The following is a 25,408-nucleotide window of genomic DNA, read 5'->3' as shown; positions in this document are numbered from 1 at the left end:
ACTAGTACACTAGTTTTAGATACACAACAATTATCATTTTTTTTTTCTGTTACTTGCATTGCTTTCTGAATGACTTGGTCATATAGAGCACCCGGTGACCAACAGTTAATAGCAAACTTGCTCAACCAAAAAATATAAATAAATAAATAAATAATCGGCTGACTGCTTCAACTATGTCAACTCATTTAACTTCTTACTAAATTAAATTATTAGTAGCCACGACATTCGTGACGTTATTGGCAAAAATAAATATATTTAACAGTAATAATATCTCTGAAATTGTGGAAAATATTTTTTATAAAGTGGAAATTTATGTACATTATCTTTATATAAAATTGATAATAGATAATAGTTTAAATAATAATTTAATTAAATGTCAAATCATCAAATAATTTAGAACAATTTAGAACGGTCAACTTTACATAAAAACTATATACAAGTCTTTCACTTTTTTATAATCATATTGTATCTGCGTTAATTATCATCCCTATATCAATAAGGATGATTTGTGTTTTTCAACTTCAATTCGTCATTCTCACTGCTTTTCAGTCCACTGAAATTTCTTAGGCTTTAACATTCAGAGTTTTGTTTTGAACTCCTGAAGTCCTGTTATATGTTATAAGCCTACAATTCTACAACATTCTTACTAGTAGTAATATATCAATATAAAGACTTTACTTGAATCTCTACAATATTATATAATATACCTATAATATACTATAGTATACCAACCTGCTGCATATAAGTGGAATACTTCCTAAAAACTACGTTCAGTGAATAAAAAAATGTAAATAAATAAAAGGCTAAAATAAACACTCTCAACCGTTGGTGGAGTTCATTCAAAATGTAATTTGGATATCAGATATAATAAAATTAGATGTGTTGGCTGCTGGCATAAAACCTTGTTATATTTAATGATTCTATAATCTTAAGATCTGATGTCAACGAGACATAAAACAATATGATATCTCTTTTTCACAAATTGGTCCTACCTCCCACAAACATGTACAGAGTTTTTATAGCTGCTTTTGTTGGTGTTGAACAAGCCATGTAACCAAAATGCAGATGCTCTACTCTCCCTGTTTTCATTATTTTCCCAAGAGAAAATCAAACTCTACAGAAATCGGCATCGCACTATCTGCAGTGATAGTCGCAAACTATCAGTACGGCGTATCAAGTGTTTAATAAGCCACGGAATCACAAGATAAAAGAAACTTATATGTAATGAAGAAAGTAACAATACTCACCAACGCGTCATTTTCTCTCCAATGTTCCTCCATATTAATCATCATAATCAATTTCATCATCCTTCATATACTTCTCTTGCACTGCTGCAACTGTAGATTGCTAAGTCAAGGGAAACTCGGAATAAACATTTCAAGTAAAGCCTCCTCCAGTAATATAGTTACTGGAAATTATGCAATGTATTTGTGACATGCCACTAAATAAAAGTACAGCACTAGCGCTTAACCCTTACTAGAATTATCATTTAACGTTGAAAACTTGATCCAGATTGTAAATCGATAAATAAAAAGAAAAAAAATTCTCCTAATGTAGCTGGTAGCAATGTCATGTTCTCACATCAGATTTATATTCACAATGCAGTTCAATTTAAATTAATATCAAATATTAATATCACAACCTTTTGTATGAACTTATAAAATATGGTTAAGTTCATTAAGGTTTTCAAAAGTTCTTTACCACACTGAAAAATGCAATGCTGGATAGTAAAGTTTCATAATGCACATGTGCAAGTGATGAAATTTTCTAGTGTAAGCCATGAGGTAAAAGGTAAATGAATCCAAAATATGCATATCACGAGAAAGCAAGGATATCTGTAATAATCCCAATCATTGTGACCAATAGCAATCTTGCTAAATTCAACTGCACTTGCTTCTATGCCAGCAAATATGTACCCGTTGCTTTTGTCTATCAGCTTCACTAAATTTCCTACACTCTCTTTGTCCTGAAAAGGAAATCTAGGTTTAGGATTGTGAACTCTGCCATGAACACATTCAAAGAACCCAGAGAAATATTATGTACCTGAATATCTAAGGTTGTAAAACTCACAAGACCGAAGTTGTCAATAACTTCACACAATTCCTTTGTGAGCTTTCTGCAAAAATATAGATTACTCGTAAAAAGAACTAGTCGGTGTATAATAAACCAGAAATTCTATGCAAGGATGGAAGGATCAGAACATTCAATTCCATATCCTAAATGTTTCATCAATCTGTTGGTCATTGGTTTCTTATTGAGTCAGTTCTATTTCATAGGTTGTACCCTAAGAGTGCATTTATGAGTTGAAGTTTTCAAGGGGAAGGGTAGAATGGGAAGGGTCTGAAGAGTAAAAAATACATTATGCTTTAAACTATTCTCTTCTCTCCCTTTCCATCCAAAACTCCAATTGGCAAACACCCGTTAGAGGACACTCCATTCCTATCACAGGAGAAAGAATTCATGAAATAAAAAAAATATATTTTGTCAGTGTACTTCATTATTATAGTTTACAGAAGTACACCAACAAAATAAATTCCATGGATCCAGTTGAAACAGCCACTTCCACCATTTCCAAATTTTCATTAAGCAGTTATTTAGCATGGCAGATGATCATAGATTCATGGTAGACAAGTCAATTACACAATACAGTACAGTGTGGAATTCTATGACTTCAGAAAGAAAACAGTTAAAAGTTTTAAACAATAGTCACAAAACATCAAAATTATATTAGAATCCAAAACATGCTAGTAGGTAAAAGAATCTCCAAGAACAAATCCCACCTGTATTTCGCAGAGCGAGGATCCTGATCAAGATGGTGTTGTAAATATGACAAGTCTTCTACGTCTGTATAGAAATCAAGATTAAAGGCTGCAACAGTCAAATCACAAAGTTAGTGCTGAAATTTGCCAAATATAACCAGCATCAACAAATATATATTTAAACCGTAAATTCTAAAAGTAATTTCCGCACCTAGCCTCCCATAGCTCTCAATTAAATCAATTTTTGACAAGACATTTATGTGAGGGAGTTCTAAATGTAGCATTGTTGATAAGGATAGAAGCAATGCACTGACATACTTCCCAGGGTCACTGCAAAGATGGGCATCAACCAGATGCACTGCTGTTAACTGCATAGAGCGAACATAAGATTAAGTTCTCAAACTGATACACAATTAGATATCACAAGAAGCAAAGAAAAGAACTATACCCTTAGGTTCAATTTCTTAATGAGTTTCATGATAACACTCTTGGCATTTGAGTGAAGAAAAAAGAGTTCCACTTGGCCAGGAAAATCAAAGAGTAGGTAGTGATCTGAAATGTTAATACTATTGTCAGCCCACTATGGATAACATAATTTACCACATTTTCAGAAACTTATTAACCAAATGTCACTCTTCTGACATTAATTACTCATGCCACCCTTCCTATATTATTATAAACAATCATAATTAAAACAAAAATAGCAAATCAATTGTCACTGTGGTAAAAGGGTGGCTTTGCGTAATAGTTATAAAAAGATGGTATTTTGATAATAAGTTTTGAAAAAGGTGGCACATGAGTTAAAAAAAGCCATACAAAGCAAGATAATAGCAGGTTGTAGTCTGCTATGGATAATGCCAGTAATTTTTATTTTTTAGCATTTAGATCTATACAATATGGCATAATAGCAAACCAACCTTTTAGAAGTGGTTCCAATTTTGCTTCCAACCAGTCGATATTTTTCTCTATATAATCCATACAATATACGAGACCTGCTTGTAAAAGACGAGAAACTTCAAACTGTGCAGCCTGAGACTATGATATAAACCTGAACCCTATGTTTAGGGTTTAGGTAGTGCAACATATCCACAGAACATTTTATTAGAACCATTAACTTGCACACTAAGCAACTAGTTAGATTTCTTGGAATCCATGCTTCCAGAAAGAAAAAATCTAGAAAACATTCGTCCTATGTCTACACTTCAAACAGTCCATCACACAATTCAATTGTTTACACTTTGCAGTACAAAAAACAGATAGAATTCAGTTTAAGAAGAAAAAAATACACATTAAACATGAAAAGCTATGTAAGTATTAGGCTTACCCCCATTTGGACCAAGAGAATGTTCCACCATTACATCACTGAGTTTCACAAGCTCCTCAATGTTCACAGCACATTCATAGCTATATTTTTATATTAAGGGAAAACACATCAATTGGAACATACAACTAAAATGGAACATTCTGGATAACAAAAATTGTAGAGAAGGATACGGTAATGAATCATTAGCAGGATCCAAATTGACAATAGCAACCTTCCTGCAATCACAAAGAAAATATACAAGGTTAATACAAGACCCACATTAGTAGAAAACGTAAAATTAATCCAACTATCGAAACAATGTATTCAATCCTGTTCCCCCATAAAGAGTCAGGCTAACCTTCCAATAAGATTGAGGAACTGAGACATGCCATTGCAGTAAGTTGTTTTGCCTGAGCCAGGAGGTCCAACAACTACTTGCCCAAAAACCATCGTTTCTTCCTTTCAAATAAAAGAAATCAAAGTTCCCAGAATGCACAACCAACTATTCTGGACATAGTTGTCAGAACCCAATCCAAAACCAATTCAACTAATTCAGCAATTCAAAACCAATTCAACATTTCAATTCAACCCTGCCATATTTATTTCTAATCAGCTCATCAACCAATCAACAATAAAATTCACAGCAATAACACAAGAAATTTCACGGAAAAAAAAAACTGAAAAAACAAGTAAATGCTCACGGCAGGAAAGAGAGTGGAGCAGTGGAGCAGTGGAGCACACCACGAAGAGAGCTCAAGGCTGCAGGAAGCACAGCTCGAGACAGAGACAGAGACGCGAGCAAGATGCAGGCGGCCGGAGGAGGAGACGCGAGCGGAGGAGAGCTGGTGGATCCGGCGAGAGGCGCGGCGACGGAGGTGAGCGTGCGGTGGCGGCGTGGCGGTGAACCGAGGTGACAGAGACAGAGCTGAGGTGGCTGCCGTTTTGGAAGGTGGGTTCAGCCGTTCGGTTCTTCAGGAGGCCAGGAAGGATGAAGTCACGAAAGAGAATGGGGGAGAGTAGCAAGGTGGAGCTGAAGCTTGAAGGAGACAAGGATGGGGGAGAGTCTCAGTCTCTCTGAACTCTGAAGGGAAGGAGAATGAGGGAGTAAGTGCTAGGGTTTCGTTTGGGGATGGGGTATTTTTTGTAAGATTAAAGTGATAATTAGATAGTTGAAGATGTTGACTTCGGACTAATTAGTTTTTGACGAAAAAAAAAGTATTAATTAGATTAGAACAAATGTTGGACATGTATATATCAATGAATAGTGTAACATGAAATCGAATTGTCCATATATTTTGTTATTTACAGTGGTGCATGTCTCGTTCATGTCACATGAGTAGAAAAATCATATAGTTTTGAACAGTGAAATATTTATTATCTTCTGAGTTTTTATATGCCTTTTATCAATTGTTTTCTATTTATCACAAATTCTATTAAAATAAGTGAAGTTTTGTTTCAAAAATTGTTATCTACATGACTATCATTTATAAATAGATATGTCAGAGTAATTAACAGTACATATAAGTATCACCGTTAAGTTTTAATTGATGAACACTGTTTGTTATCCTAGAGGATCAAATTGGTACTTTTTTATCTTTAGAGACTAATTAGTCCGAAGTTAAAATCTTCAATGACCTAATTGTTACTTTACTTTTTTTTAATTTTTTCAATTTGAACCGATCCGAGTTCTCCGATTTTCCACCAAACCAGCTAGTTCAAACCGATTTTCTTTCTTATCCGGTTGCATGCATCACCCGAACTGATTACATAATTAATTTACCGGTTTGGTCTGATTTTGACAACTATAATGTTGAAACAAATAAAAACAAGATACCATTAATAATCAACAAAATTAACTCAGAAGTCAGAATCATAAAAATTAACTCACTGAAGAGTGAAGAAGCAGTGGAGGTCTAGAGGAGTGCTTACCGGAGAAGGGAAGACGGCCAACTAGCAGAGGCGTTCGCGAGGAGGTGATGGTCGAGCAGTGGAACAGAAGTGACCATGAGGAGAGGCGTTCGCGGTGAGAGTGACACAGAATGAGCTCGAAGAGAGAGAGCTTGAAGAGAGAGACGCGACGGCAAGGAGAAGAGTTCCGGCCCGAGCAGACCTTCGCGACGTCGAGAAGAGAGCCGAACTGCAGAGACCATTTTTGGCGACGAAGGCACGCTGTCTGTCCCAATCCCGACGGCAACGGCACCCTCTGGCCGAGGAGAGCAATTCGGTGATGGAGAAGGTGGCTGCTAGGGCTGCTGGTGGTAAGTGAAGGGGTCTAGTGAATCATGTATGAGGGACTGAGGGTGAGTGGGTTCAGCCGTTTAAGGTGAGAGAAAAAATTAAAAAATTTAAAGAGATAATATTTAATTTGATCCCCAACTTGCATTTGAGCCTCAATTCAGTCCTAAAGTTTCAATTGTCTCTATTTAATCTTTAAATTTTGCTAATGTGACTCATATTAGTTCTTGAGATAATTTTTGGCTTACAGACGTTAACAAAACACTGACATCCGAATATCACGTTGAACTCTATAAATGACGTTATTTTTATTTTGGCACTTAAATAGCCAAAAAACATCATAAGTGATGTTTCATTGAAACTTTTCTTCCCAAAATAAGTGATCAGGCATCGCTTTTTGGCTATTTAAGCGCTAAAACCACAACGACGTCATTTTATAAGTTCCAACGTGGTATATGCCTATTCAGGTTAGCGTTCCATTAACATTTGTGTGCTAAAAATTATCCAAAGACTAATGCGGGTCACGTTTACAAAATTTTGAGACTAAATAGAGGCAATTGAAATTTCAGAGACTAAATTAAAACTCACTTACAATTTCAGAGACCAAAATGAGTATTAACTCAAATGAGATATCATGTCTTGGAAATGGCGTGCTGATCTTCGGTTGATCTTGAGAGATGCAAATACAGTAGCAGACATCATGGCAAAGACTGCAATGAGGACTATTTCTCCCCAAGTAGAGCTTTCATTGCCTTGGAAGAAGTTTGAGAGTAGTATTCAGCGGGACTGCCTTTCTTAAGCAGTTTCTTGTTTTTTTTTCTTTCTTAGTTTTTGTTTATTTTCTTTTAAGTCACCAAAAAAAAAATCAAATTTAAATAACGTAGTTCATAGGATAGGCTTCTGATCCGTTGTACCTTAAAAACCGGACCAATTTACACATTTCATCAATTAACTATCAATTCAACTAGTTCTCTTATTAATTTTTTGTTAGACTTATCACAACCAAATTGGCCAAAGGAGCTAATATTATAAATTTCACAGAAATGTTAGGCTACCAAGCATTTTTTGAACAAAGTGTTTAACTAAATTTCTGTGACCTTAAAAACCAGACCAATTTACATAATTCACCAATTAACGATCAATTTAACCAGTTTTCTTATTAGTTTTTTGTCAGACAGTTTTTTACAACAACCAAATTGGCTGAAGTACCTAATGTTATAAATTTTACAGAAATGCTAGACATTCAAGCACTTTTTTTAACCAAACTTTTAACCCAAGTCTTCATGCGCTCTTCTCTTTCGGACATAGGTCTTCTTCTTCTTCTTTCGTTATTGTCGTCGTCATCATCGCTGTTGCCACTGCCGTCATCGTCGTCACTACCACCACTGCTTGATGTTGTTGTTGTTTAATTTCTTCTTCTCTTTTTTTCCTCTTCAGCCTTTTTTATTATCATCATCATCATCCTCGTCGTATTCATCTTCTTCTTCTTCCAACCAATAAAATATGCATAGTACATAATTTTGATATGCAACACAAATTTTGGGGCATAGCACAGAAAGTTTGATGTACCGCTGATAAACTCTAATTTTGTGGTTTATTTTGTATTTAATTTAGGGGGATTTTATCAACTTATCCCACATTTATTCAATGAAATATTATGCTTTTGTCATTCTCCCTAATTTTATGCTTAAGAGTGAAAACATGCTTTTTAGGCCTTAAATTTGTCAATTTTAATTCACTTTAATTCCATTCGATGCCTTAATATGTTTGTTAAGTGATTTCAGATTCATAAGGCAAGTATTGGATGGAAGAGGTGAAGAGAAAAGCATGGAAAGTGGAGAATTCATGAAGAAATGAGCATTTGGAGAATTGAGAGTCACGCGCACGTGTCATCTACGCGTACGCGTGAGAAGGACATTCATGGCCACACGCACGCGTCACCCACACGTACGCGTGAGGAGGAAATTTGTCATCGACGCGCACGCGTCGACCACGCACACGCGTGACGCTGATCACGTGACCTCATTAAAGTAAATTCGCTAGGGGCGATTTCTGAGCTTCCCACGCCCAAATCCAACTCATTTCTGAGGCTATTTCATGCAGAATTGAAGATTGGACAAAGGGGGAGCAATTAGTTAGTGTAGGAAACATGCTTTAGGTAGTTTCTAGAGAGAGAAGCTCCCTCTTCTATTTAGAATTAGGTTAATTTCTCTTAGATCTAGGTTTAATTTCTTGTTTTCATCTTATTCTCTTTACTTTTCCTTGTTCAATTGCTTTGATTCTCTTAGTTTTTCTTGTTAATTTCCCTTTTTATGCCTCTTTTTACGTTGATGAACTCTTGTTGGATTTGGATTTTCTTTAATGTAATTTATATTTCCATGTCTTTTATTGCTTTCTTGAGTTATTAGTGTTAATTTTTTGCATTGGGTAGTGGTAGATTTTATTATTCTTGTAATTTTACCATACTTTTATTTTATGCCTTCCAAGTGTTTAACAAAATGCTTGGTTGGATGTTAGTGTAGCTTTTTTAGCATTCTTGGCTTGGAAAGAGAAACTATGCAATCTTGAGTCATTAATACCCAACTCATGTTGGTGATCTAGAGTTGTTAGTTAATTTTGTTTCATTGACTCTAATCTCTTGCTAATTTAATTAGTAAGTTGATTAGAACTTTTGGATTGAGATTAACTAGTCTTATTTGACTTTCTCTCATGTAAAGATAATATTATACCTTCTTCTAATGTTAGAGATGACTAAATAGGATTAACTCTTGTTAATTATTGTATTATGATTGATAATTAGGATAGAAAGCCTATATTCTTAATCCTTGCCATGAATGTCTCTCCTTATTAATTGCTTTCTTTAATTGTTTGCTTTACTTTTCTTATCATTATTTCCTTGCATTTTTAACAACCCTAAACCCCCTTGAACTTCGTAACCAATAATTAGGCACTCGATTGCATTTCCTAGATAGAACGACCCGGGATTAATACTCTCAGTTATTTTTATTGGGTTGGACTTGTAACAACCAAAATTAAACTTTGATTGAGTATTATTTGTCGGTTTGGAACTATAGTTGCAATGAAGTTATTTCCTCTAACCGAGAAAAAAATTCTTAACTGACGATAATACTCTTTCAGCCACACATAAATTTTTGGAGGACTACATACCCAGAATATTGACTCACCCAACTAACAAAATACATTCGCAACAAAAGGTTGTGTGTTATGTAAAAAAAAATTTGTATGATGTATGTAAAAATTTATATACATACTAATGAAATACACACAATACATAAATTTTGATGTACAACACAAAAATCTTAGTGCATAGCATAAAAAATTTTGATGTGCAACATTGAAATTTTTGGAGGACCACATATCTAAAATAGTGGCTCATCCAACTAACAAAATACATTTGCAACAAAAATTTGTGCACTATGTGCAAAAATTTATGTACTATATCAATAAGTTTGTTATATGTAAAATTGTGTGATATGCTTTGAAATTTGTATTATATCAATAAGTTTATGTGCTTTTTAACAAAAAATTGTCTACCGAGAAAAGCGTGAAAAATGAGCGCTTTTTTTTTTTCGTTGGACTTTGCACCGACTTGGTTGAACTTGATTACAAAAACACTTGTACTGTAGCACCAATCTAAATTTTAATGATTTCATAAATTTTAGTCTAACTATTTTTTATTTTAGATGAATGTTATATAAATCACTTGTATTTTTTTTACATAGTTTACTTTAATATTAAAATTTGGATAAAGTATACTTTTTATCTCTACCATTTGTAATTTTTTTTAAATATTTCTAACATTTAATTTCATTTAATTTTGTCTCCGACCTTTTCGATTCATTCAATTTTATCTCTAACGTTTAAAATTTGTGTCAAAACTATCTTTGGAAGTTTCAATTTTATTCCTAATATTTTACATGGAATTAACGTCTAAAATATTTTTGACACAAACTGAAGATGTTATAGACAAAATTGAATGCAACTAAACATTAAAAATATTTTAAAAAATATCGCAAATGTTAAGAATAAAAAGTATATTTTACACTAAAAATGATCGATAAATGAAAGACGATTTAGGATTTTTTATCTCATAAAGAAAATTAGTGCAAATTTATTTCTTTTTATTTTTATACTCAAATTTATGTACTAAGATGAATAGCAATTGTTTTGTACTAATCCCTCAAGCATGGCAAAAGCACACAAAGTGGACAATCTTCTCAAACAAATTCCAATCTCATCCTCTAAGAAAAATCAAATCCAGAAAAGATAGCTAAAAGACACACACTCTGTGATTGGAAGGCTTGATTTAAGTGGGCATCTTATATGCTTCCCAAACAACCACATCCGAGTTCAAATCTCACTGATGGAAAAAAGAACTTATATATTGTAGTGTGTGTGAATGTGTTGTGTAATATTGTAAGAGACCCAAAAAAAAATGGACACACTCTTATCCAATGTGCTTATTTTGGAGAAAAAACAACACAACCAAGGGACACACGATGGCAGGAGTTGATATAGCCTATGTTTATGTTATGTACTGATGTGAGGAAGAGCTAATCAGCACAATACCGTCCATAAGCACAATAGAAAAGTGATTTGAATAAAAACATCAAATTCACACGATTCATTTGCTTGAAAAGTTTTTCCCTTTGTGAAGGAAAAAATAAAAATACAAACAAAATAATGAATCCTAAGAGAAAACCATACCCCAAAACAGTTCAAAATAGTAAAGGGTATCCAATGATGTTTCATCAAGCTTGATACAATCCCTAATGCACAAGAGCGAGAGGATCTGATAGAAGTAGGGTGTTGAGAATCGATTTGTGCACAAGTTTTGAGCTCATAGAGCTTGGAATAAACGTCTACAAGACTTCGATATGTGCAGCAGCAAATAGAATGACTCAAAATTAAGAGGGAAGGGGAAATACAAATACCTTATCCCTACTCAGTTGTTGGTTGTTAAATGGAAGAGGCACTGTTCACTGCAATGAGAGTGTATTTCAAACGGCTGTAACATATACATTCATAGCACAGCCAAGCGAGATACTTGAATAGGAACAATAATAGGAACAATAATAATTTCCACAAATAAAGTTGGTGCATCAAGCCAGCAAGTTATGGATAAAGACAGTAGTAGTATGACTTAAAACACAGTACAAAGTTGAACGTCTCATGGGAAAAAATCATGTTTCTTATGATTATGGACATTCAGAAAAAAAAAATGCAACTAATGTGTAATTTAAACTCTGGTTATCAGTGCTTTCTAATAATAATGAAAGGTGTTGGCTTTGAAAATACACTAATAGCTTCAACACGATCAGCAACATCTTTCGCTGTGGTTATACGTTTGGTTCGTATCCTCCTGTTAATGCAAGCAATTAAACTCCCTATTGCATAACATTGATCAATTGACAAATTTCCTTAACACAGCTTCAGCGCGTTGCTCGAAATTTGGTAAGGCCCAATCATGTTGTGTTATGTCAAGATTGTCTTTCTCAGCACTCAAGCCCTGCAAACAAAATTTTTAGGGGGAAAAAGACTTAGATTGCATATTCATTCGACTCCCAATTACACCTTACTATATTCAATTTATTTTCCCATTTTCATCATTGAAGCACAACCATAACAACACAGATTACCCAAGTCCTTGGGCATAGACCACGTTTTTTTTCCTTCTCTCAACACATGGTTCAAATTACACAACGATGACACCGCGCACACACAATTCCATCCCCTCCCCCAGGAAGAAAACACTAAATGTATATGACAGATTTTATCATTTTTTGTTAGAAATATCCAAAAGAAGGGGAGGGAGAATTCAATTAGAAATGCCATAAACATAAAAAAGTGAAAAAAAAAAATTCATATTTGACAAGAGAGTAAATATTGATATTCTCATTTATGAAAACCTATAAAGTCACTCATATGTGTGTACCTTCGAAGGGTCCATTCCAAATCCACCCATTTGCATCATACGTTGTGTATCATCCACAGCTGTAGCGAAAACAACAACACATCAGCATTCTAGTTAGTGATCATTCTTATCTAAGATTTGGAAAACTAATGAAAAACATGCAGAATATATTATTAAAAAAAAATCAAATTCATGAAATAGAGGATATAACTAAAAGCACATATATAAAAGTACCCGGTTTTCAAACCATAACTAACCATTTTCCTCCCCCAAGATGAGACTAAACAATCCTCGTAATCCAAACAAATTGAGGAAGTACCTAAAATGTGATCACAGCAGTTAAACTTGAGTGAAACAAGTAGATGGATACCAGTGGAGAAAAAAAAAGAAGGGGGGGAGGGGGGATTCACAAGTTCCATTAAAATGAAAATTACCAGGAGCGGCTGCTAACATAGCTAACATCTACTGTGCTTAGGTCTATTCCATTCTGTAACATCGACCTAAATCTCTGTGTCAACGGAAAGGGTATCTTGGCTGCAAGAGAGTTAAACATTTAACAAAACAAAATTAGTGATTCTATGGCACTAACATAAGGAATGAAATGTATGTGCTATGTAAAATGCCAGTTGCATAGTTATTAACAATGATGAAAAAGTTCAAATTACACCTTAAGACAATTTATATGAACAGAAACACTGGAGAAACATATAGAAGCACAGACAGAAAAAAGATTCCAATCAATGAAGAATTGCCGAGTGGGGATGAAATTAGGAAGGAGAGCAAAGTGTAAAAAGTTACCTGCTACAAAACCAGAAAAGAAAAAGTTCACCCAAGCAAAGGTAAGAGTCTGTGGAACAAGAGGAAACACCAAAGTTATTACAACATCTTATAAATAACATTTGTAACATGTAAGGAGTGCAATCCAATATCCTATAAAAAAATGCTATGTAAGTTTAATTTTTACACCTGAGGAATGATCATAGAAAGGTTTTTCTTCATCATATCCATGGCCATGTTTGGATCGGAGAACATCTGAGCTTGCGGATTCTGCGCTTGTCCCTTTGGAACAAACAACAGCCCATTTTCCTTCAATAAATATAAAAGTAACAACTAGTTTAGGGTTATTAACTTGTAAAGAATTTTAGTTCTGGACTAATGTTGTAAAGATGTCAAATGAAAATTCAGATTTGTTCCTCAAGTATCCAGCAACGGATCAGAGGAACAAAGTTCAAGCAAAAGCAAATAAGATCGTGCCGTAAAGTCGCACAACATAAGTGGTTATATTCTTGACTTAACTCTTACATTTTTTTTATATTACTATTTTGATCAACTCAATGGATTCTGAAAATTTCCATTAAATCAAATGATTTTACAATTCAAATCATGTTACAATTTCATGTTTTACGTTTTCAATGTTATCCTTCGATTTTATGTAAAATCGAGATTTTAACTGCTTGCCCCCACAACAACAGACAGTAAATGCAACCTAAATTTCTCTCAATCAAGATATTATTACACATCTAAACCATATGGAATTTGAGTAAACAAACCTCGTTACAAAAGTAAATCTTGCGAGCACGGAAAGCTTTAGCTGGAATAAAATTCGCTCCGGCACGCAGGTTCCGAGCTCTAAGCATCACTTGCCTGAATAAATATCACCAGAAAATCACTCTGATGTTACACTAAAGATAATTAAAAAAGCAAAACAGCTACATAATAGTGTTGAATGGGGAGAGGGAATTACCCTTCTTTGACAATTTTGACATCAGGGGTTTGGGAAGAACGCATAAGCTTAGAGACAAAATACCGTAGCACACCAATTAGAACCATAACCACAGAGAGAGGGATCAGCACCCAGTCTCTGATTGCAGTATCTAGAACCAGATCTTCCGCCATTATTCTGCTAATTAATCACAACCAAATATTCAATCAATCACCAAAACAATTAAACAAGCTTCCGATTATATGCATGGGATTTGCAAATATGATCTCAGATAGAAAAATGGTTAATTTCCCTAATAATTGCCAAAATGCGTTCTAAATTTCTAATTCACCACATCCATAACTAAAATTTTACTATATATATAGACGACACTAACAAATTGAAATCTACAATTATCATCACATGGTTGTGGATTTTAAAATTTAATCCAACACAGGTCCCAGCAATAACAGTAGAACACAGAAGACAGAAGGGGCGTAGTAGAGGAGGGATGGAGGGGAGGCTGATGGCGCCGCCATTGACGGAGCTGGAAGTTGGATGGGAGGGCTTACCAGCTGAGGGCAGTCTCAGATCCAAGCAGAGGAGACGTACAGAGGACGGATGGAGGGGAGTCTGGCGGCGGCGACGTTGATGGAGCTGGAGGCTGGATAGGAGGTTATCGCTGCGTCGTCGATGGAGCTTGCGTCTGGAGCAGAAACTGACGTCGTCTTTGGAGAAGGCTCGGAGCGGACGCCTGGCCGGCGGGATTCGTGGCTGAGGAAGTGAGGATGAGAGCCAGAGGACACGAGAGGGAGCCGTTTGGTGTGGTGTGGTATAAGTGTACTAGTGTTTGTTCTTTATTGTGGGAGTGTTTTATTTATTTATTTTTGCCGAGGAGCGATATGCTAGCAGATTTTGTGATTTATAGTCATTAATTAGTCATTATTAGTAATTTTTTTAATAATGTGAGTTATGTCTAATAGTAAAAAATTACTTATTTTTCTTTTGTTGGTTATATACAAGTCAAATTTTAATAAAAGTGTTAATTTTTTAAAAAGAGATTAAGAGTGACAAAACGGACCGGCCCACCCAATCTCGCTTTGCCCCATAAAACGGCCCGTCCCGCTAACTAGCACAACCCCGCATTATGGCGAATTGACAACTCTGCTAACTAGTATATTTTTTTTGTCTCAAAAATTTTCGTCTTATTTAACTTCTTAACGTTTTAAAATCATCTCAATTTTGTCCGGACATCAATTCTATTAATAAATTTCTAACAGCAATATAACATTGAGATAATTTTAAAATGTTAGAAATTTAAATAGAACGATTTAAATATTAAGAACAATTTTAGAACTTACTTTGATACAAAAACAATATTTTATTCTTTAAAAAATTAGATAAAAATATTTTAAAAATAAATATTATTAAAATTTCAATCTATTCTATTTTTATTTTTTGACTAAAAAAACTAAAAATTTATATTCCAAAACTAAAATTTTACTTCTAATATCTAACCACTACATCCAATACTAAATCCGATTCCTATCTTTGAAAAAAAAGACTACCTTAAATAACAAAGAAAAACCAAACAAAATGATAAATATTCCAAAACGTATTTGAATGAAATAATATGATTCATTCTGTTATTCTTTTTCAATTTGTTAGTTCTTTTATCGTAATAATTAAACCCAAAAGCAATCATGCATAAACTATATCTTTAACATACTAACCTAATCGTCTTCTTAATCATATATGTAATCTAACATAATAATTTGAGCTTGGATATATACTAGTTACGTATTTAAGAGTAATATAGATAGGATGATCATGTGTTGAGACCAACTATCCTGGATAAATTATTTCCTTTTATTAACAGAAACATTTTCGGTAAGGGAGCATGCTGCCATAGTGACATGACATCTAAACATAAACGTAAACATTAAACTCAGAACGCTTATATATGTGATCACTATTCACTAGCTAATACTATTACCTACATATATACATATTAATTTAATTTGATTTTGAAGTGCTACATGTTGATTGTGTGGAATCTCCAGCTGAAAAGATAGTCCCTGGATTGGCACGATAATCTGTTAACATCACAGAAAGAATTGACTTCAATCTTCTTCCCTTGATTGTTCCACCCGATCCTCACCCAGCATGAGAATCCATTGGACGAAATAGGCACCTTTGATGAACCACAAAGATGAAGCGCCACGTCACCACAGATCCTACTGGTGCACGTGGCTCCTGTGACCACGGACTGGAGCCAAGAACAAACGGGCTCACCCACCATCTCCCTGTAGGCAGAGTTGGCCATCCTCACTCTGTTCTTCGAGTCTGTTATGACAGCTGGCAATGCCTCTGACTCAACCTCTTCCTCCACTTGCTCTGCTGTTTTCGTAACAAGAATTCCGTTTTCGCTAACGGATATGGACCCCACACTTATGCATGATCCAACTGCTCGAACTGCCTGCGGCGCTATCACGCAATTCACGCTACTCGCATTGACTACTCCTCCTTGCAACTGCTTCAAAAGATCCTTCTCTTCTGGAATGTTCTTCTTCTGTGCCACGTTGAAACCCGCTGTGTTAAGCTCATTGAGAATGGGAGGGGAAGGAGAAGGAGAATTAGAAGAACATGGAAGAAGTGAAAGTGTCACTAATCTTGGAGTGGGAGGAGAGGAGGAGGAGGAGGAGGAGGAGGAGGAGTGAGGTGGCATGTGGCGGGACAAAATCCTAAGATGTGAGTTTTCTGTCTCTTGAAAGAAGGGAGTGGTCTTCCTCTCTTTCTTGTCCTGGTGGGGCGGGCCTGGAGCTGAGCCCAGAGGCTTCTGAGGTAAGAAGATTGCTTGATCTTTGGGGAAAGATCGGTTTCGGGCTTTGGTGCTATGGGCCTGTACCTTGACAAGATCTCAATTGTTTTCGCCGGATTTTGGCGAGGATTCAAGGTCTTAATCATGGTGGTGGTGGTGGTGGTGTGAATGCAGGGAGAGGACTATAAAGGAGTGTGGAATGTGACATATGAGAGATGAGAAAGTGACAGTTGTAACCGTACGATGTGTACGTGTTGGCGAGGCTCAACAACCATGACACGTGGAAACAGTGGGTCCATGCATGCTTACACATGCTAATACCATTCATTTATTTTTTCATTATATAGAAAATAACAGATCCTATTCAGTTTTAATGCATCCAAGGAAACCTAAGGAATAGGTAATAGGTGTCACAATAATCGTTCTGCAATGCCATTATTTTAAATTGCTAACGCTGATCTTCTTCTGGTGTATGCTTACTCATGCCCAGGCACCATCCTCTGGTGCCACCACCTTATCATCTCCAATAGACAAATTCCCCACGTTTCAGAATTCAGATCTATCTCAGGTACCAATGCATTGTCTTAAGCTTGCTGTGTCTTCTAATTTATATAAACTTTGATTTGATATTCTACTCTGTTTACATTATTACACCTGAATCATGAATTCTTTACAAGAACCTTGATCAATTTGTATCTGGGGCAACAAAGGCCTGTTTTCTAATTTTTCGAAATATATATAAATAACGAGGAATGCTAAGGGACAGTAATTTTTGTGATTTGTAGCCATCAAATAGTCAATGATGGTTTTAATGGCGTGAGATTTTATCTAATGGTTCACTTTTCTTTGCTGGTTATATGCTGGTCAGAATTTAACAAAGTTGCTGGCCCCTAAACTTTTCCATAGAGAATAATGTAATTGACGCAACGTTAAAGGATGGAGTAAAGTTAATCATTGTTATATATGAAGCTTAAAAAGGACCTGACACTTTAATTTGAATTGAATAATATAATTTCTTGGATCTTCGTCACAAACTGATATAAATGTGCATCCTTTTGTTAAGAGATATTAGTGGGCAAGCCCTTATTTATCTTTGCTAATAATATTGCTTTTGCAAATCCTATTCTGATCTGGTTTCATGAAATTGGCATTTTGAATATGTATATGTTTTTGCATTTGTTTCGTACATTGTTGCAGAGATGATAGGTGGTGCATATGAAGGGTTGGTTTCTTCCCCTAAAATGATTTATGGAGAAGTAATTGAACCTTCAAAGGAAAAGAAGGGAGTGTTGGCACTATGGAGAAGATTAAAATATCAGCTTGTAGAATACAATTCACTGCCAACTTACTTAAGGGACAATGAATACATCTTGGGTTATTATAGATCAGAGTGGCCATTGAAACAGATTTTCCTTAGCATTTTCGCTATTCATAATGAGACACTTAACGTTTGGACGTAAGTACTTTTTTCCCTCTAACTACAAAGTACAAATTCATTTTGCTATCAATTAACATGAAAGGTTCCGTGTCAATTTTGATATATTCAGAGTGTAAAATTTTATATGGTTCTGAAATTAATTACTTTTAATGATGTTGTAACATTGTAAAACTTTTTTACATTGTCGTGCATAGAAGTTAAATTATGTTTTGATAATAAAAATGTCACTATACTATACTTGAGGTATCCCAACTTTAGGAATGTTAGTTCTGTAAGTGTCTAATCTTTGTGCATTTCTTTGCTTAGCCTTATTAACTTATTACTAATGATGTCATTGCTTAATTCCAGGCATTTGATTGGATTCTTCCTTTTCCTGTTTCTAACCATTTACACTGCCATGAAAGCTCCAATGGTTGATTTAAATTCCATAAACTTGCATGAGATGATGGGAAAATCTGATTTGAACAAGATTCGTCTAGAGCTCTTGGATTGCTTGCCAAAATTGCCTAATATGCCTGATCTCCTTAAACTCAAACATGAATTGAGTGCATCTCTCTATCCATTGGACTTTTTAGGATCAGGTTGGAATGCCATGCAAGTTCTCTCCAATTGTTTGCCTGAGCAGTATTCCTTTGTAAGTTCCTATTCCTATAACATTTTTGTTCAAGAATGTTTTAAAAGATCAAACTTATGAGGATGAAGTAATTAACTACACTAAGTGGAAAAGGCTTTGTTAGTTATTAAGCAATCATGAACAATGATTGATGTTAGTTATCAAGGGTAGAGACTCGCATGTAGCTGCTTTCATGTTAATAATTTGATAGTCGAGAATAGTTAGATGAGTACTATCAAATGATTCATCTAACAATTTCAACTATTAAAAGACACCTGCACGTGAGTTTTCAATTATTTGTACTCGATCTTGACGACTAGTTAAATTGTTGCAGAATGCAATGAAAGGCGACATGGTATCGATGGAACCGATAACAAGGTGGCCATTCTATGCATTCTTAGGAGGGGCAATGTTCTGCTTGCTAGCAAGCAGCACATGCCACCTTCTTTCTTGCCACTCACAGCGCCTTTCCTACATCATGCTGAGGATCGACTATGCCGGCATTGCAGCACTTATTGCAACCTCATTCTACCCTACAGTCTACTACTCATTCATGTGCAACCCATTCTTCTGCTACCTGTACTTGGGATTCATAACAGTAATGGGCATAGCCACCATTATTTTCTCTCTTCTCCCATTCTTCCAGAAATCGGAGTTCAGGAAGTACCGTGCCACCCTCTTCTTCTTGATGGGGTTTTCAGGGATAGCACCAATAATGCACAAGGTGATAATCCACAAGCATCAACCAGAGGCATTGCAAACGACAAGCTATGAGATATTAATGGGAGTTCTTTATGGTTTGGGAGCTCTAGTATACGCAACAAGAATACCAGAAAGGTGGATGCCAGGGAAGTTTGACATTGCTGGCCACAGTCACCAAATATTCCATGTATTGGTTGTGGCAGGAGCTTACACACACTATCTTGATGGCTTAGTTTACCTCAGATGGAGAGATTCCCAAGGTTGTTAGCTAGGTTACTTTGGCAGTGAATCTTTTCTGTAGTTTTCTCTCTTTCTTTCTCTCTCTCTTGAATTAAAGAAGCATGTATCAATGCTAAACTTTGATACATAAGATATTGAGAAATTAAATCCTAGCAAATCTTCAGTGTCATATCTCGGATTTATTGATCATCTAAAATTTTCCAAAAAATAATATTATACACATCATTTTCTTTTTGTATACAGTGAAGAAACTTGAAAAGGATTCAAACAAACATACGGCGCCATGCCATCATACAGCTATGTATTCTCCATCACAATATAACATCATTATAGAAAACATTTTTTTTGGATGCAATTTTTTATTTTTTAAAAAGAAAGAAAGAAAGAACGGTGAGTACACTTGTAATTCAGTCCTTATCTGTTCTTTTAAAGATAAAACGATCTTTGTCTAAAAAACGATTTTGATCCCTAATAAAATTATTTATGATAATATCATTCTTGTGTTAAAAACTCTATTAAATAGTACTTTGACATATAAATAGTATTTCGCTTGATTTTGGTTATACTTTGACATATAAATAGTATTTCGCTTGATTTTGGTTATACTTTGACATAGGTGTCGGTTCAAAAATTTGTATTCAAAATCTCAAATCGCAGAGTTGATATGATTTCTTTAAGGTAAAAATGCAGTTGACTTTACGTGAAGATGATACTTGAAAACTGTTAGATAATTTGATTGATTTGACTAAATTTTCATCTAACGATGCTCAGATATCAACTTCACGTAAAGTCGACTTCACGTAAAGTCAACTTCACCTGAGTTTTCACATTTCTTTAAAGAAGTGAGTTTGAACCAGGACTTATCGACCGTAAATAATGTAAATAAAAATTCTTGAAGAAATGACCATATAAATATGTAAACAAAGACTAAATAAGAATGATAATAAAATGAGATCAAACAAATTTAGATGAATACGGCTTATGAATCTGAAATAAGAGAATGGTGATGATGTCGTTATTGGCAGTGGTAAAAGAAATAATGATGATGACAAGATATAATTGCATAATTGAAATAGTAGAAGTCAAAATTATAATGATGATAATGAGAAAGACATTGACAGTGGTGATGATAGTTAGTCCTATTATAGAAAAGAATTGTGTGGGGTTTAAAACCCCATAAATTATAAATAAAAGTGTCTCGTTTTAATACTAAAAAAATAAAAAATAAAAAATACAAGTCCTACAATACTAATTTTTGTTATTATTTAACAGTTTGTTAACAGTATTATCCCAAAATAATTTTGTTAAAGGCCAAAATGTCCATTTTTTGCTACCCACAGTATCCCTCAACTCGATAGACGGGATTCAAACCTTCGACATTTATTTAAGCGAACAAGTGAGTTGATCATTCATCAATTCAAGTTGGTTAAAATGTATTTTTTTTTTAGAGAAATCACCTCGTTTTTTGAAGAGATTTACAGGATCGGATTGGGTCATTGGGTGCTTACTCAAAAGTAGGGGGTGTAAGTTACCGAACCGAATCGAAAATTACCGCAAAATCGATCCGAAAATTACAACAACCGACTTAAAAACCAAAAAAATCGGTTTTTTTCTGACAAAATCGATCGGTTCGGTTCGGTTGGTTCGATAAAAACGGAACCAAACCAAACCGAACCGAATATATGCATACATTTCAATGTTTTAACCATTTTAACCTTTAACCTAACAACAAAAATCTTCAACTCCTAACCATTTCAATGTTTTACTCTTATTATTTCAATTTATTGACTATTTTGAACCTTTAATTATTGTGATTCATATTCTTCTCATTAGGAATTAAAAACAAAAAAAACCGACCAAACCAAACCACTGTTGATTCGGTTCGTTGTTGTAAAAACAGAAAATCGAATGGTTGTGTATATGTAAGAACCGAACATATCGGTTCGGTTAATTTTTAATCCAAAACCGAACCAAACCGAACCGATAACACCCCTACTCAAAAGTGGTGCTTTATTGAAACAAATCCCAACATTTTTGTTTTCTGAGAGTAAATAATTCCACTTGTTTGGGCTTAGAAAATCCTCAAGTCCAATTAGGAGGCTCATCCAAATACTAATGGGCCCAATACGACGTTGCTTGAACGTAACGGCTGTGTTGCTCTGTCGAATTTGGAGATTCTGGAGTTTCAGGGAAACCATCAAACCAATTCAGCTTCAGCAATCACCGTAGTATATCAGCATCAACACAGAGAAAGAGTGCACACTGAAAGTGAAACGAAAACTACCATCTTTAATTAATTAATTAATTAATTGATTAATCAATTAATTAATTGTTAGAGGTATGAAATCCACATGCTCCATTTTTCTTTCTCTTTCTGTGTGAAGCCTTCTTCAAGTAAAGTGAAGTAACGGAAAGCCTTTCTCGATCCAAATTCTTCATCCTCTTTCCATGGAGGACGCATTTGCCAGATCTATTCCCGAGGTTATTTTCTATTCCACCTTCTAACAAAAAATCTCATTGCATTATTTCTTCACCAAATCTGGAAGCAAACATTTTTTTTTTTTTATAATTGAATCTGGTAGCAAACATTTACGAAACAAATTGAATGCGAATTTTCCTTACTCGGAAGCTGAATTTAGATGTATGAATATCGATAGGGAGTAGCAATGTGATAGATGATGTTGATAAAGCTATTCTCAGCTACATTAGTATTTAGCGGCAAAGCTTCAAACATATGCATATATCTAGCATAATTCTGATTAGGTTGCACTTGGAGAAACTTAAGTTGTTTAACATTGCTTAGCAATCCCTCAATTTATAATCTTTATAAATCTTTGCGAGTTCTATCTTTTTTGGGTGGTTAGGTCCTTGATCACTTTGGAGTCGACCCAACTAAAGGTCTATCAGATACCCAGGTACTTCAATTTTCCTTTCTTTGCTATTTTTTCTTTTGTTTTTTTGTCTGATCAAGTTTAGGAGTGCCTGGATTTTCCTTTCCTTTTTCCCTTTTTCGTTTATACCCAATCAGAGTAAAGAAACAACTCTTGTTTTCCAGGTAGTTCAACATGGTCGATTGTATGGTATAAACGGTATGTCTTCTCTATGGCCATGCACCGATGAATTAATTTCTTTAGTAATTTTTTGCTTTACAGAAAAGAAATAGATATCAGAGAATTGTGGTTTTATCTTGAAACAAATTGGATGTTGGGTGCATTCTAAGCAAATGGTGGAGTTCTCATTGTGTTCATTGATGGCACATTACATAAAAAAATCATTATGGTGAACCTAGCAAGAAGAAAATTTACATGTAGCATATAGTTAACCAGCTTCATGTTAGTAGTTGATATTTTACTAATGTAGTTGTATATTAACATTTATTTCCCCTTCTCTTACTGCATGGTATCCTTTGGTAATCGGTATCCAGTGCTGCCTGAAGATAAAAGTAAGTATATGACATTGAGTTCTTGCTTTCCATTCTCACTCTAGTTCATTGTCATGTGTTGCTTTAACTATTTTGTTTAATGACATAAAATCAGTTGATTCTGGTTGTAATTAACTCACTCCTGTCAAATTTGGTATGTAGGAGCTCCGTTTTGGAAATTGGTTTTGAAGCAATTTGATGATTTGCTTGTGAAGATACTTATAGCAGCTGCAGTGATATCATTTATTCTGGCTTTAGTTAATGGAGAAACGGGCTTAATGGCATTTCTGGAGCCTTCTGTATGATATTTGATCTTAGATGTTGTATTTGCTTTTTTGTGAACAATTTATTTGGTGAAGAATCATTGTTTTAAATATTTCATGTTCTGAATTATAAACTATTTGGAAATGGAGGACTTGAGAAAGTTCCTTTTGTAGTAATGTTTCTGAGTTGGATAATGTACTAAATTTCCTATTGCTATATGATTGCTCTTACTTGAATCTGGTTTATCAAATAGGTGATATTTTCATGCATTAATTCATTACATGTTCAGGTTATTCTATTGATATTAGCTGCAAATGCAGCTGTGGGGGTGATTACGGAAACAAATGCTGAAAAAGCTCTCGAGGTAAATTTAAAGGACTAATAATGTAGACCTCCATATACAATCTTACTCATAATGATTTAGTTATGGCAATTTTAACAGGCTCTGGATGAAGCTTTCCTAAATTTGCGGCTAAAGCTTTCTTGTTTCTAATTTTTTGTTTGTTCCTAATTTAAACTTGTTATATGATGAAAATCATCTTATTTATTATGATTTTCGGGTTGGATTTTTCATATGCTAGAGAGCTGGTTGTTTCAAGTTGCTTTCACTTTCATCTTTTCCTTTCTTTTTGTGTTATCTTAGGAGCTGCGTGCCTATCAAGCTGATGTGGCAACTGTTTTGCGAAATGGTAATAAGAATCATTTATTTATTTTATTTCTTCTTGGAGTACATCTTATTCTCTTTTCCTTTACTTTGCTCAAATAAATTTTCTTTATACAAATAAATAAGTAGAGAAAGTGATATTTCTACGTCTTCATTCATCCCAGCAATCTTGTTAGAATCAAACTTGGTAATTTTAATTAAGTTTATTATTGTTGCGTGCCTTTACATTTTTCTAAACTGATCTCCATATTTTCTATCAAAATAATGTTCCTCCATGTTTAGTGGAAGAAAGAGAATAAAAAACAGAAACTTAAAATGCTAGTGAAGTGTAGTACAAATTGTTTATTTTTTGTAATATGTGATGATGACATTATTGGAAGTTATTGAATTGGTCAAAGCTCGTCTTCTTGAAGTTTAGATAGTACCAGCTTTGAAGCATGGGATAGTCTATTTCTTGCAGGTTGTTTTTCTATACTTCCAGCCACTGAACTTGTTCCTGGTGATATTGTGGAAGTTTCTGGTAAGCTGATTATGCAAATGAAATGCCTACAAACTAGCTGGTTTGTTTGCATAATCCTGTAGAGCTGAAAGCTGACACTGTTTTGGTTTGAAATTAAATATGCTGTAGTATATTTTAATGTGAATGGAACTATTGAATGTTTCCTGCTACAAAAAGCTACAATTACTTCTTACATGTCTGAAAATTTTGAAAAATTATCATGTGCCAATATACCTATGGTTGACATTAGCAGGCATTTAGATAATGGTTTGGTAGTTACATATAACATAATCGATGCATTCTACTGATTCATCAGAGGAGGGCATGATAGGTGACATTTATCCTTAATATTGTGGGTAATATTGTTAGTTTATACTTGTTGGCAAATCGAGAATTTAGCTTGTCAGGTTTGACAATTTGACTACTATTGTAATCCTATTGATGAATTCCACTTCTAACATAGTAATTTGATGAAACTTTGAGATTTAGCTTTGCTAACAATAGAATGTACTCAATGTTGCTATGATTATTTGTTCATATGAACATATGTTTGACAGAAGCAGTAGAGGATACCTCTACCTGTATTGTGCAATGAGCATTACATAATTAATTTAGTCAGGCTTATATGAAATATGTGATTCTCTGTCTCTCTCCTCCCTAATATGCATATATATGTCTTGCAAGTTCTTTTACATGCTTATATGTTAAGTTGTTATGATAGTGATACATTTATGTATCAGTTTATTGCACTCACATGCACCAGTTGTATCTATAATCAAGAGGCACCTTGCCAATATAATGAGTGATCAATT

At 34.5% G+C, this 25,408-nt stretch overlaps 5 protein-coding genes across 7 annotated transcripts in view; 2 read left to right on the top strand and 3 right to left on the bottom strand.

Annotated features, from left to right (window-relative positions):
• Positions 805-5,214, bottom strand: LOC107606358 (GPN-loop GTPase 2). 2 transcript variants are annotated; one of them, XM_016308417.2, is made up of 14 exons: positions 4,939-5,213; positions 4,885-4,900; positions 4,764-4,790; positions 4,421-4,652; positions 4,254-4,298; positions 4,084-4,163; positions 3,677-3,751; positions 3,208-3,311; positions 2,971-3,127; positions 2,781-2,868; positions 2,044-2,116; positions 1,836-1,966; positions 1,248-1,339; positions 805-1,138 (listed from the first exon to the last, which is right to left on the bottom strand). In XM_016308417.2, the coding sequence occupies exons 4-13, from the start codon at positions 4,510-4,512 to the stop codon at positions 1,282-1,284; spliced, it is 903 nt and encodes a 300-aa protein (XP_016163903.1). In that variant the 5' UTR covers positions 4,513-4,652; positions 4,764-4,790; positions 4,885-4,900; positions 4,939-5,213; the 3' UTR covers positions 805-1,138; positions 1,248-1,281. The 2 variants fall into 2 exon arrangements, with proteins under 2 accessions (XP_016163903.1, XP_016163902.1); XM_016308416.2 differs by having other exon boundaries at positions 4,764-5,214.
• LOC107606356 (ER membrane protein complex subunit 3) lies at positions 11,383-14,804 on the bottom strand. 2 transcript variants are annotated; one of them, XM_016308414.2, is made up of 9 exons: positions 14,507-14,804; positions 13,977-14,135; positions 13,783-13,876; positions 13,199-13,318; positions 13,031-13,079; positions 12,667-12,766; positions 12,490-12,551; positions 12,254-12,312; positions 11,383-11,827 (listed from the first exon to the last, which is right to left on the bottom strand). In XM_016308414.2, exons 2-9 carry the CDS (start codon positions 14,126-14,128, stop codon positions 11,723-11,725), a joined length of 741 nt encoding a protein of 246 aa, XP_016163900.1. In that variant the 5' UTR covers positions 14,129-14,135; positions 14,507-14,804; the 3' UTR covers positions 11,383-11,722. The 2 variants fall into 2 exon arrangements, with proteins under 2 accessions (XP_016163900.1, XP_016163901.1); XM_016308415.2 differs by having other exon boundaries at positions 13,977-14,132; positions 14,507-14,798.
• Positions 15,779-17,017, bottom strand: LOC107608516. Its single transcript, XM_016310286.2, is given in 2 exon segments — positions 15,779-16,612; positions 16,615-17,017. Coding segments are annotated over 2 exon segments (930 nt in total). The 5' UTR covers positions 16,902-17,017; the 3' UTR covers positions 15,779-15,969.
• LOC107606355 (heptahelical transmembrane protein 4-like) lies at positions 17,110-19,917 on the top strand. The gene is made up of 4 exons (XM_016308413.2): positions 17,110-17,323; positions 17,953-18,211; positions 18,542-18,827; positions 19,141-19,917. Exons 2-4 carry the CDS (start codon positions 17,955-17,957, stop codon positions 19,774-19,776), a joined length of 1,179 nt encoding a protein of 392 aa, XP_016163899.1. The 5' UTR covers positions 17,110-17,323; positions 17,953-17,954; the 3' UTR covers positions 19,777-19,917.
• Positions 21,886-25,408, top strand: part of LOC107607959 (calcium-transporting ATPase 3, endoplasmic reticulum-type) — a 15,937-nt gene continuing 12,414 nt past the window's right edge. Inside the window, exons 1-8 of the mRNA XM_021108007.1 lie at positions 21,886-22,229; positions 22,613-22,663; positions 22,804-22,837; positions 23,173-23,190; positions 23,332-23,468; positions 23,723-23,797; positions 24,077-24,122; positions 24,558-24,676. Of these exons, the coding sequence (XP_020963666.1) occupies positions 22,197-22,229; positions 22,613-22,663; positions 22,804-22,837; positions 23,173-23,190; positions 23,332-23,468; positions 23,723-23,797; positions 24,077-24,122; positions 24,558-24,676 (513 nt within the window). The 5' untranslated portion in view covers positions 21,886-22,196. The remainder of the gene's footprint in view (positions 22,230-22,612; positions 22,664-22,803; positions 22,838-23,172; positions 23,191-23,331; positions 23,469-23,722; positions 23,798-24,076; positions 24,123-24,557; positions 24,677-25,408) is intronic.

This window comes from Arachis ipaensis, chromosome B07, assembly GCF_000816755.2.
Source record: "Arachis ipaensis cultivar K30076 chromosome B07, Araip1.1, whole genome shotgun sequence".
Lineage (NCBI taxonomy): Eukaryota > Viridiplantae > Streptophyta > Magnoliopsida > Fabales > Fabaceae > Arachis > Arachis ipaensis.
Note: the sequence above shows the minus strand (reverse complement) of the source record. Positions and strands in the feature narration are given on the sequence as shown.